At 35.6% G+C, this 13,482-nt stretch overlaps 1 protein-coding gene across 2 annotated transcripts in view; it reads left to right on the top strand.

Annotated features, from left to right (window-relative positions):
- The window catches only part of LOC149808150 (S1 RNA-binding domain-containing protein 1-like), an 84,077-nt gene that overhangs the window by 40,077 nt on the left and 30,518 nt on the right, over positions 1 to 13,482 (top strand). For both annotated transcript variants that reach the window (XM_089973899.1, XM_089973891.1), the window contains exons 6-8: positions 1,336 to 1,504; positions 9,564 to 9,769; positions 11,156 to 11,313. In XM_089973899.1, coding sequence (XP_089830025.1) covers positions 1,336 to 1,504; positions 9,564 to 9,769; positions 11,156 to 11,313 — 533 coding nt within the window. The remainder of the gene's footprint in view (positions 1 to 1,335; positions 1,505 to 9,563; positions 9,770 to 11,155; positions 11,314 to 13,482) is intronic.

Below are 13,482 nucleotides of genomic sequence, written 5' to 3'. Positions count from 1 at the left end.
GGTACATTTTTCTAGTAGATTGTAGTCATTCCCATTCTCAATTTCAGAGGTGGTCGATTGTAGCTAGTCAAGTAGCATGACTGTTTGGGTTGGCTCTTTCTGGTGTGCACAGCAAAGGAAAGAATTCAAGTTTTCAGTTGTGTAGATAATCTCCCAAGCAGGATCTTTCACTTTGAAGCCTATGAGGGAAAGTGGCAATAACATCATTCCTTTGAGTGCCTCAATCCCACAACTGGCTGAAGTTATTCTCTGGCTTTATGAAGAAAAAAAGTTGGCACCAGTTACCATTAAAAAGCTACCGTTCTGTGATACCTGATATATTCCAACATTATGGCAGAAGAGCTTTCATTTGTTTTAAAGATCTATCAGATCTTTATACCAGTTTCAACTTGAATAGACCAAAGTCCCTCATTCTGTTTCCAAAATGGAATCTCTCATGGGTCCTGACAGGGCTCAATTAAGAAGACACAAGCCTTTAGTCAGGGTCTCAATGAAAAAAACACTTGTTTTCTAATAGCTTTACCTTCAACATGTACGGTGAGCAAGTTAAATGTTCTTTCAATGGATCCAAACTATCTTCAGTTCAGGTCAGATGGTTCCATGGTCCTGTTGATGCAATCAGGCTTTGACTCCAAGAACAGGTTGCTTTCAATGGGCAGTCATAGAGTCATCATATGCATCTCTTTTCGATAGATACATCAAGGCAAGCATCCTTGCAAGATCCTGTTTGTGCTCTAAAACTATACCTAAGTGCAAAGAGATACTTTGGGTAACAAGAAAATTACTCTTCCTCCCTGTCAGGGTAAGGAAAGAAGACATAACCCTCAGAAGAAGACATTAATATCATATTTGTTGATCCATCACTAAGCTTAAAACTGGGACCACATAGTGTTATCAAGGGGAGGAGATGGGCAAGGGTTATTGCCTATTGTCAATATTATATAGATAGGAAAGACATTTTTCATATTTTTGGAGGGCTGTACTTGGGAGATAACAAGCTGATATTCCTAATGTTAATGTGATCAGGTAAGTATTTTTACAGAAACATAATTTACTTTTTAGAAATTCTGTTTTTTTAAAATGCCTTCTCCAGACAGACTGTTCAACAGAATTTGACCAAATTTGACAAGGAATTCTTGCACTAAGGTCTTTCAAGTTTGAATGTAGATTTTTATATGTGTATGAGATCTAACAGCATATCACAACAATCCAGGTTATTTAGTGCTGTTTAAGTTTTTCATCAAAAAGTTTTAGAGATGCTGAGTAAGAGATTCAGCACTTTGCTCTCTGGATCGGTCGTAAGGGCTTGTAATACTTCTAGTATTTTGATTGCAGAGCCGATTCAGCAGACATCAAACTGGAGTCGCATCAAAGCAGCAAATCAGCAGGAAATGATAAGGACACAGAAAAGAGTAACAGCAAAAATTTCAAACAGAGTGACAGCCAGAAATACCAAAACTATTTTGACTTCTCATTGCCACTACGATCTGTCAAACCACATCAGGTAAATTTGTTTTAATAGGAATGCTACATTGCCTCCTAATATTATGCTATTATCTCTTTTCCTGATGCTGTTCACCAGTCAACGGTGACAATTACCTCTTAAAATTAATAAATGGAAGTCCAGAACAAAACAAACACAGTCCCAGTCTGCTGCCTTCATTCAGGATATAGTCCCTCTTTTGCTTGGACTTTGTGCAGTGTAACACTTGCTTCTGTGCTCTTGAGATTTTCACTAATTGACATGTCTTTTGCCGTGATTTCAATCAGTTGTTTCCATTTTTGTTTTGTAATGGACCTTTCCTAACCACCCCTTGCACCCATCTTTCTGTCAAACAGATTTAATTGATTCTGTATGGACAAGGAGGTTTTTTATTTTTATGCTTTTTCCTTTGGCCTATCTTCCTCTCCACAAATCTTACCAGGGTGATGGGAATAATAGTGGCTCATTTAGGATCATTGGGACTGCCCATCATCCAGCATTGTGATGACTGCTTGATGGACAACATTCTCAGACGTGTCTTGCTCCAGACCTGTCACTGTCATGGAAGACAATTCCTTGATTGGGCTTAATCTTAAACCAGATGTTAGATCTGCTTCCTTCTCAGAATTTCACCTATGTAGGAATGATTTTCCTCACAAATTGAGGGATGGTTGGTATCCCCTTACACATATACTTTACCTCACAAAAGAAGTGTTAGGAGGACTTCATTGTCTGACTGACTTAGCCACTCACTTCTGGGGATCCTGAATGGGCACTGGATCTACTTCCCCTTTGAAGGCTTCATATGAAGTCTCTCCAGTTTCTTCTGCTAATAAATTGGAGACCTCATGCTGACCCCCTTTCTGCTTGGATTCTTGCTGGACAAAGCATTGCAGGTTTCTGGTCAGAGTTCTGATACACATCCAGAACATTACTCTTTCCTATATACCAATGCCACACATTTATATTTGTCTTGGGTCAGAGGGAAGAGTCCTTTAGTACTTGTCAGGGCAGGATTATTCCCTGCAATTGGAATCAAAGGTCTAAGGTCACTGCCTGGAGATAGGGGCTTGAATCATTTTTTATAAGTGACATCTGCTTTTTAATTAGCAGCAAAACTGGTTACACAATTCCAACCCAGAAAAACTGCGGTGAAATGCAAATGGCTAGAAAATAACAAATCTCATAGAATTAGCAAGTTCTATCACTTGGAATGAACCAATTTTGAAAATTTCAACCAGATAAAATATCTAGTTTCACATTTTCTAATGATCTGAAATGGAACCATCACATTCAAGAAGTACGGACCAAGGCAAATCAGACTTTAGTCCTGTTAGGACATAACTAGATTTGAAAGATTTAGTTACAGCCATTTGACAATACACCTGTGAAGTGGGGAACTCCAACTCCAAGTATTACAGCATGAACTTGAATAAATCAAAAAGCATGCAGTCTGCTTTGTTAATCAAATTATAACTGCATACCAGGAAGTATAACCTCAGTGTTCAGTAAGTTATTTTGGAAACTTTTAAAGCATGATAGATTGATAAACATCAAAGGTACAGAAGACACTGCAAAAATTCCCATGCTTCAATTTGACCAAGTGAAAAAGAATTTATATAAATTGGCAAGAATATACCTACCAGATTCCATATGCTTGAATTTACAGCTGTACTAGATTCCATATTCTTAAATGGACAGCTGTACCAGATTACATATGCTTGAATGGACAGCTATTATGTATGCTTGAATGGACAGCCATACCAGATTCCATCATATTGAATTTACAGCTGTACCAGATTCCATATACTTGAATGGACAGCTGTACCATATTCCATATGATTGAATTGACAGCTGTACCAGATTGTGTATGCTTGAATGAACAGCCATTCCAGATTGTGTATGCTTGAATGAACAGCCATACCAGATTATGCATGCTTGAATGGACAGATGTACCAGATTCCATATGCTTGAACTGACAGCTGAACCAGATTGCATATTCTTGAATGGACAGCTTTATCACATTCTTTATGCTTGAATAGACAGCTATACCAGATTACATGTGCTTGAATGGACAGCTGTACCAGATTATATATGCTTAAATAGACAGCTGTACCAGATTCCCTAATTATGTATGCTTGATTTGACAGCTAGACCACATTCTGCATGCTTGAATGGACAGCTGCAAGTTTTTTTTCTTAAGAACCAACCATGACTGGATATTTTGTTTTCATAAACATTAATCACAATTACTGAATCTTCTTAAAACCAAATTTATACATTTTTGAAATGTAGCATGGCTCATTTTTTTTTCTGAATTGTTTTTAGGACACTGCATTAATGTCATTATGATACAACACCAAATTAATTATGACTACACATGTACAAGTTGGTTTTTGAACAATGAATATTTCATAAACAATAAGCCTAACCAAATTTAACAAGAGTATATTAGAGAGAACCATTTCGTTTTTAGGGGAAAATTAGTAGTTGTGCTGTAGCCAACTGAATTCCCAGTAGGTTTTTTGTATGGCTGCAGTATTTATGGACAAGAGAATCATGTCATGGTCAAGGGATGAACAAGAAAACAAGCTTTGTTTATGTTTTCAAATTATGCATGAATTGTGTATTTTGCTGAATTCACATACTTTAAGGATTTGTTCTAACGATTTGGTGTATATCACTGGAAATTTTGGTACTCACTTATAGGTGAATGAGCTTGAAATCTCAACTTGAATTTTCCACAACTATCAAGCCTTTTGTGAGTATGGAGGTGTTAAATTTTATCCCAGTTGAGGAAGAAAAATGAATTTTGCTTAATAATCTTTAGTTCTAGGCAGCATACTATGACCAGGAGTTGTGGAGTGATTGTATTTAAGTTATGGAAGAGGCATATTAGTTTTGAGGTCAAAGTTCAGGGGTGAAGGTTATTGTGATGGGTTTTGCAGAATAACTTTTGTTTTAGAGTAAGTTTGTTGACCACACTGTAGAGAGATTGGACGTAGCATAATAAAGAAACCAACAGATTTTGTGACCTGAAGGTCAGCAGTCATGATAAGAAAATAATGGTTCATGCATAGTAAGCCTAGTTCAAGTTTGCATACCTTGACCAAAGCCACTGAGACTTGTTGGTCATTGAGCTTAAGTCATCCTTGCTCTACTGTTGAGACGATTATTACTGGGAAACATTAAACAATTATATGACGTGCTGTTCATGGTTGTCTTCTTTTACATGTTTTATAAAACATCACCACTTTGAAGGTTACTTTGTGCCAAAACAAATAAAGTGTCATGCATAAGGACAAACCATGGTAGCTGGTCATGGTTGATGTGATGTTGGGAATTGAACCTGTACCATTTTAGTCATGATTCTAATGCCTAAATCTGTTGAACCACATTGGCTTCACGTTGATATGACCTATTCATAATTTATTCACTAAATTTAAGACAATGATATAAATATGTTTACGAAACAGCATACTAAGATCTAACTTTTCTTTTAAAATTAAAATTGGCTTCATGGAGCTGGGAATGAATATCCCGCTATTTACTGGGCTTACATTTATTATTTGGGTACCAATTTTTGTGCCTCTTTTAATATAAAATAAAACTTTTTACTTAAGTTCATGGATTTTCATGTCAAATTTTGCATATTTATAGGTATTTCATTTTGTGTATTATGCCCAAAATAAAGAATACATAAAGAACAAAAATATGCTGACAACAATAAGTAAAACAAAGCTATCAATTGTATGGTTACAAATCAAGCACCTGTCGTACTGTGGTTTTGTCATAGTGCTTGTCATGAGTCGGTGCTGATGCAACTAGTACCACAAATCAATGTATGATCGTTTATGTAAACCACTGCCCATAAAGTTCCACCATCAATACATTACACTGATCATTGTGTTAAGAGTGGTGACATTGAAGCTAGATCCCCCACAAGACAATGTTTCAGATGTTGAACCTAATTATCAGTGGTTTTGATAAAGCTGGAACTTTGTAATTCTTCAATTTTGGGATTTCTTTATGTCAAGAGTTTGCATATAAAAGGAGACTTGATTGCCATGATATTGAAAATCAGTGGTGTGAGCTATAGTACCGGACTGTAATTAATGTATATAAACATAGTATAAACCAGTACTTGAGTTTCAAGAAATAATTTAGTATTTTTCAATCTTTTTGATTCTTGTGATTAAAAATGTGGATAAAATTATATGTTCTTTCAGATGAATTTAAATTTTACTGGGGGAAAGTTTTATACCTGTAATTAAAAGTATAAATGCATGCATTCATAGTCTGACTATACCTCCCTATTTCTTTGTACCCCCCTAACAATTTCAATAACGAGAACCTTCAATGTGATAAAAAGTGCACAGAACTTAATCAGTTCATTCATTCATAATTTCTAACCTGATAGTGATCAGAGTAGCCCTAATACTGGCATCCCCTGCACTGTTCATGCTTAACAGACTTTCCATTCTAACACGGCACCATATTGTGTACACTATGGGCTAGTTATTTTCCTCAGACAACATAGTGACATAGTTCATCCTATTCTGTAATTGCTGGATAATTCTGTAAATTACCTTAACTTTGAGAGTTTTGAGTTATATCCTTTTGCACACATGAACATTGAAATTACACCACTTGTTAAATTCCCATGAAAGGCAAATTTGTAGTTGTCATTCATTTCCTTTGCTTGATTCGACATTGTAAATATCAGAAGCAGACAACGTAGTATTTCCTTCTGTGTATGTACATATGTAGTCATGCACACACCCCTTTGCTGAAAATGGACTTGTCTAGGAACTGGAAATGGATCTCAAGTATGTCCATCTATTATATTGAAAACTTCTGTTAAGCATGAAAAGCACAAATGATGAAGGTGTTAGGGTCACAGTCAGGTTAGAAATTATAAATCAATGAATGAATTGACTAAGTTCTGTGCACTTCTAATCACATTAAAGATTTACATTATTGAGATCACACGTTGTGTGATGACAGATCTGGGTCTGAAGTTTTTTACTTATAAATGAGTATATATGGTAACTGAGATTAATATGCAGTGATATTTTTGCACAGTATTCAGAGTTACTTTCCTGCTGCTAATGTTAGCAGATTTGAAATCATGTACAAGTTGTATGTATAGGAGATTCCAAAGCACTGGAAAGTTGTCTGTTTGGTAAGTTGTAATTGCAAGTAGGATTTTCACCTTGAACCACTTTGATTTGGTTTCATGTTTTAAATCAAGACCAAAGGTTTCAAAAACTTTGTCCCTTCCTCAGATAGAAAGTTCCTCACTTGATATGAAAGTAAGGGACCACATGCCTAGATCTCCAAAAGCTGACTAATTAACCCTTCATCCTGTAAAACTCTGGATAGGATGTTGTCAACCAGAGCTTGAATAAACTGCCCTTGGATATTCTTGAAATGTGTTTCAGAGTTATGTATAGTTGTAATTGGCACACTGCTGTAGCAGACTATTTTGTCTTCTTTAACTAAGCAAATATTTAGGTAATACAGAGGAATATTATAATCTTTGTCAATTTCACCAAGTCTTATTTCCTGCAAATTACTAAGGTATCTGTTTAGACATACATCAATAATAGCACATTCCAAGTCTTTCTTATGAAAGGCTATACTTAAGCTAGTTATAACTGTAAGAACAGCCATCATCAGGCATGTGGCAATTATAAATTTATCCTCTTCAATTCCATTACTCGAACCAGCTCCTTTTGTTTCCTTCTCTTGGTTAAAACTGTTACAATTTTAGAAAACTTCTACCAGGTACCCATTAATCTTAATAATTAGTTACCTGGGTACCCAATCAAGGGAAATTGTATTAAATGTGTATAAACCTGAAGTTAAGTCAGTATTTTTTTTGCATTCAGAGAATCAAATTCACAGTATCATGACCTAATGTCATCTGGTACAATGTCCTAGAATTCATCCTCATTTTCTGATGAAGTTCTGATATCATCCATCATCATCTAGTAATAATCATCATAACAATCATCTTTCTTTGACCTCACTGTTGTATGCAGATGCTTATTTAGAGACTGAGCTTGAGCTTTGTAAGTCACACTTTGATCATACAATTTGTGATATCTACTCAAAGTTGCAAATGAGGATGTCTTTTTGTATTGGAATGTTTGTCAATACACAATGCTGGGCAAAATGATATCTTGGTCTAATACTCATTTTGTATCGGGTTTGTCAGACAAAGTGCAGGGCATAATGGTATCTTGGTCTAATACTCATTTTGTATTGGAATGTTTGTCAGTACAAAATGCTGGGCTTAATCATGGTATCTTTGTGTAATACTGTTGCATACAATACTAAATTGCTGTCATTGGTAGTATCAGTGGTTTAATCTGCTAGTACATGTATTGAGATTGTGGGGACATCATCTATTTTTGCCTCTTGTCATTTTGCCATTGTATCCACCATTTCAGTTATTGCACTATTATACATGAATATGATGCAGTTTCTGCAATAACTTACTCAGTTGTGGGCACTGGAAAATTATATCTTTTTTAACAAAGAACTTAATTAGCATTTTCTCATTTCTCATTTGCAAGCTAGTATGCAGCAATCCTGTAACATTGTACATATTAACCTTCCTTAAACAATGTGTTCTGTACAGATTTTGGGAATTAAATATGTATAGAAATCTCCCTTATGTTGTTCGTGTAGCATTCCCTTGCTGCTTGTTTGGTGTAGAAATTGTCTATACTCTCAAGGACTTCAAGTGACATTCACTCACTGCTTGTCTGTCCAGTGTTGAAGTTATCCATACCTTTATGGTGTTCAAGTCACATTCACTTGCTGTTTGTCTAGTGGAGAAATTATTTATACCCTTTAGTATTCAGCTGGCATTCCTCACTTGCTGCTTGTTTATCTAGTGTAGAAACTATTTGTAACTTATGGTGTCCAATTGGCACTCACTTGCTGCTTGTCTCTCTAGTATGGAATTATTTATACCCAATGGTGTTAAGTGGCATTCACTTGCTGTTTGTCTGTCTAGTGTGGAAATTATTTATACCCTATGGTGTTCAATTGGCATTCACTTGCTGCTTGTCTGTCTAGTGCAGAAATTATATATACCCTATGGTGTTCAATTGGCATTCACTTGCTGCTTGTCTGTCTAGTGCAGAAATTATTTATACCCAGTGGTGTTCAATTGGCATTCACCTGCTGCTTGTCTGTCTAGTGCAGAAATTATTTATACCCATTGGTGTTCAATTGGCATTCACTTGCTGCTTGTCTGTCTAGTGCAGAAATTATATATACCCTATGGTGTTCAATTGGCATTCACTTGCTGCTTGTCTGTCTAGTGCAGAAATTATATATACCCTATGGTGTTCAATTGGCATTCACTTGCTGCTTGTCTGTCTAGTACAGAAATTATTTATACTCTTAGTCATCAGAATGTGTTTATGTTAAGAAATACAAACTTTACGTTTCGGTATACTCTTATGCTCAAAAACAATCCAGTTTGATATTACAGCTTATTCAGTATTTCACTACTTAACTGTTGTTTTTATGACTTTGTTTTTGCATCTTGGTAAGATTCCTCAGTATCCGTTGATAGATGTGATGAAAGGGAAGTCTCATTGAACTGTCCAGTATCATTTAATATTTTGGGCAATGTAATGGTGATTCTGGTTTGCTCTTTCTGACATTTTACATACCATTTGGTCAAGGTTGCCCATCCGAACACATGGTATGGCTGGTTATCATTCTGTTTACTTAAATTAATGTAGTATAATTAAGTTGTGATGTGACTGATACCAGTATGTTAGAAACACTGTCATCCAAATGCTTAATAAATATGTATATCTCTTGGAAGGAATAGGATACAAACCAGACTTCAAACAGATGCATTAATATGTACAATTTTGCACAAGATTTTACAGTTTGTGCCACACTGATGCATCTGTCAAATTTTAAATGGCCAGTATCAAAATTTGTGCACCAAGGGCACAAAATACATCCTTGATTGATCTCTGTATACTTGATTAAATCAGCAAGCACCTGTTAGTTTGTTTTTCATAATTTGTGACTTATTTGATAGGTTCTTGCAATAAATCGTGGTGAAGAAAACAAAGTGCTGGTAGTAAAAGTTACCCTCCCCAATAGAATTTCATGGAAAATCACAGACCATGCCAAGAGGAAGTGGATGAAGCCCCAAATGACTGATCGTGTGAGATCAGTGGTACAGAAGAGTATTGATGATGCCCAAGAGAGGCTGATACTGCCACAGATCATTAGGCTGGTCAGGTGAGGGTCCTACAGAAGCATTTACAGTACATGTAGTAGTATAAGTAATAAGGTGAGGGTCCTACAGAAGCAATTACATTACATGTAGTATAAGTAGTCAGGTGAGGGTCCTACAGAAGCAGATACATTACATGTAGTATAAGTAGTCAGGTGAGGGTCTTACAGAAGCAATTACATTACATGTAGTATAAGTAGTCAGGTGAGGGTCCTACAGAAGCAATTACATTACATGTAGTAGTATAAGTAATAAGGTGAGGGTCTTACAGAAGCAATTACTATATATATATATATATATATATATATATATATAGTAGTATAAGTAGTAAGATGAGGGTCTTATAGAAGCAATTACAATACATGTCGTAGTATAAGTAGTAAGGTGAGGGTCTTATAGAAGCCGTTACATGTAGTATTATAAGTAGTCAGGTGAGGGTGTGACAGAAGCAATTACAATATATGTAGTAGTATAAGTAGTCAGGTGAGGGTCTTACAGAAGCAAATATGGTACTGTACATGTAGTAGAATAAGGCTGGTAAAGGACTTGTCTTGTTTTCTGGAATATATTGCAAATTTTGCAGAGTTAAAGACATTTTGTAATTTTTCTGGATTATATATACAACATGAAAGAAAAATATGACAATTTTGACATACATTAACAATTTCAATTCAGGATAAGTAATAAAAAGAAGTTTTCTCTCACTGCTGATTATTGGAAACCATGGATTATTTGTTACTGTTATCTGTTATATTCTTTAAAGTTAGTAAAGTAAGAAAAAAAATGACAATTTACCACACATATTCTCTTATAAGTCCAGCTGCAAGCTGAACAGACCCAGATCTGCCATTGCATAACATGCAGTTTGTTAAAACTTATGAGTGAGGAGCGAAAACCAATTAACTTTTACCAAACAACTTTTCGTTATATTTCAAGGAACTGTTAGTTTTTCTGTCACATACTGAGACTTTTGTTTGCTTGGCCTATGTAGTAGTGGATTGATTTCTTGAATAATCAATTCTATTTTGTATGATGAAATCAAATCACATTTAGAACGTTCTATTATTTTACTTTTCTAAAAGTAATTTCATCTGGCTGAAGTACTCACTAACAAGTTACAGCTGTTCATTCACGGCTTGTTCTTTGCCAGTAATTTTAACTTTTTACTTCTTCATTAATGAGAAAATAAATAACATAGGGAAGGTGGGTCACTTCCCAAAATTATTCCTCTGTTGTGTAGATAATGTTTATAGATGACATATTGTACTTTTGAAATGATTTTTCAGCTGAAAAGAAAGGAGTATTTTCAAACTATTTACAGATCATGTACAGAAAATACTGTCTTACACTTCCAGTAATTCCATCCTTTCCCTGTTTTTTCTCTCCACCAGATCAAATCTAACAAAGACAGCAGAAAAGGCGTCCATCGATGTATTTGCTGCTAATCTGAAGAATTTGTTACTAACACCTCCTATCAAAGGTCTGACCATTTTAGCTTTGGATCCAGGCTTTAAGAATGGCTGTAAAATTGCAATTATCTCCCCAACTGGTAATATTATGGTTTAGTTTCATGTTGTATGCTAGCAAATACTTTTTGCTTCTCTTTTATATTCCTACTGTGTTATGATGTTTTCCACCTGTACATCAGTTTGTCTTCTTCCTATTTCATTTCTGCACAATAACTTGGGGTTTCCACTATCTGCTGATACCAGACTTTATAACTAGCTTACATTCGGACAAAGAATAAATCTGTCATTTTGGAGTTGTCAGGATCACGGGGACTGGAAAATGGTTTCCAGAGAATCACTTGACGTATATACCAGATACCTTGATAAAACTTTGTTTATGGCTTGCATATTACATAAGAAATACACCTATTGACTTTTGGGTCACAAAAAGGCTCAGAGTTACTGGGACTGATGGAAACTTGACTTCCACAAAACTACTCAAGCTCTGCACCATATCCTTTTACTAAATTGTGTAGATGGTCAAGGTCAGAGACAGATTCAAAGAAGGAAACATGTTTCCACAAAATTTTAGTCTCATGTACAGACCATGACATTATTTTGTGGATGGCTTGCATAAAAGACGAGGAAGGCACTTATTGATTTTGGGGTCAATAAGTCAAAGGTTAAGGTCACACAGACTGAAAGAAGAAAAATTGTTTAAACAAAATGATTTGAGATGTTGGGCAGATGATATATGTTTTTGATACTCTTGTTGATGTTTATATCAGTGTGTACATTAATCACTAATGTGATTGCATAGGTATAGCCAGTTTTTTTGGCCTTTTTGCCAGAGCTTAGTTAGAATTCTTTTAGGCCTTTACTTTGAAGGATTCAGTTTGTCTAAATGTTTGTCTTGTTATCTGTCAATGTTTGTCATTAATGGTCTTGATATCCTTGCTTGCTTATAAAGAATGCTTTCATGATAATTTTTCAATGTTTTCTTATACAAATAATGTATTCTGGTTGCATTTTAGGTGTTTGTTTTTCATCTTATATGTAAAACTATGACAGTTTTCTCATTCTGTACATGTATTGTCATTGCTGACAAGTCTTCCCAAAAGCTTGTCTGCAAAATGTGACCTGATGACCCTGGGTGGCCAGGTGGTCTAAAGCACTCACCTTTACCAATCACTGCCATCTCACCTCTGTTTGACTGGGTTCGAGTCTTGGGCTTGGCCAGTGTGGGTATGTGAGGAAAGCTTGCCAGTGGTTTCCCATGAGCTGGTGGTTCTTGGGGTGGTGGGGTTTCCCTGGTATATCCTCCACCAGTTATACTGGCCGCCTTGTATAGCCAATCATGTGCTGAAAAATGACATTAAACCATAAGCAACTTAAACACAATGTGACCCAGTTCTAATATTGATGTTGTTTCATGTTACTTCACTGAAGTAATATACCTCTAACCATTCTTTATTACTGCTGAAAATTGGGAGAATTTGGCACATAAAGGTCTGTGTCAGGTCATGGCCAGCCTTACAAGAAACTAGTGGTTTCTGTGCTGTAAGACCACATGCCTGTGATAAAGGTTAAGGTCAGTGAGTGGTCTATAACCTCAAGTCAACCTTCTCCTAATGTTTACATAGAGGACTATTAAACACAGGCTGGGCATTAATATGCCATTCATGGTAATCATGGCAACATATTGCTGTCAAAGCTGCATTCTGCATGGACTGTAGGCTGAATGTGTTTTTTCGACCTGAACTTGACCACTCTAATCTCCTTTTTGGGATGTTTTCAACATGCTGAAAATATATTTGTTTGTGATTAGTGGATGTATTTAACTCTAACTCATCGTCAACTCTAGTTTTCCAAAACTTTAGCATTTACCCATTACAGTTAAATAACACTTACACGATGATAATTATCCAGACTTTAAAATCATCCAGACAAATAGTTTCCTTCCGCATTTCAAGAGCAAGCCTGTTTTTAGTAATAGTTATCTCTCTGATTTATGTTTTCTTCAGTCTTTTTACTTGTCATTGTTCAGGAGTGTTATGGTGGGGAGACTGGTTATAGGGCCAGGTCAGCACATTTTGGAACAAAAGTTTTATCAATTGGGAATAATATTTCAGGTTTATATTGCAAAAATTCGAAATTCTGCATGGTTTTGCAGTATTTTATATTAGGATTGGGCCAGTTTATTTTAAGTTTACATTTAAACAATCTTTGTGTTTTCAAGAAAATTTTAATGAAGTTCAGTCAATTAATTG

This window comes from Sinohyriopsis cumingii, chromosome 1 (assembly GCF_028554795.1).
Source record: "Sinohyriopsis cumingii isolate HCF-2022 chromosome 1, ASM2855479v2, whole genome shotgun sequence".
Lineage (NCBI taxonomy): Eukaryota > Metazoa > Mollusca > Bivalvia > Unionida > Unionidae > Sinohyriopsis > Sinohyriopsis cumingii.
Note: the sequence above shows the minus strand (reverse complement) of the source record. Positions and strands in the feature narration are given on the sequence as shown.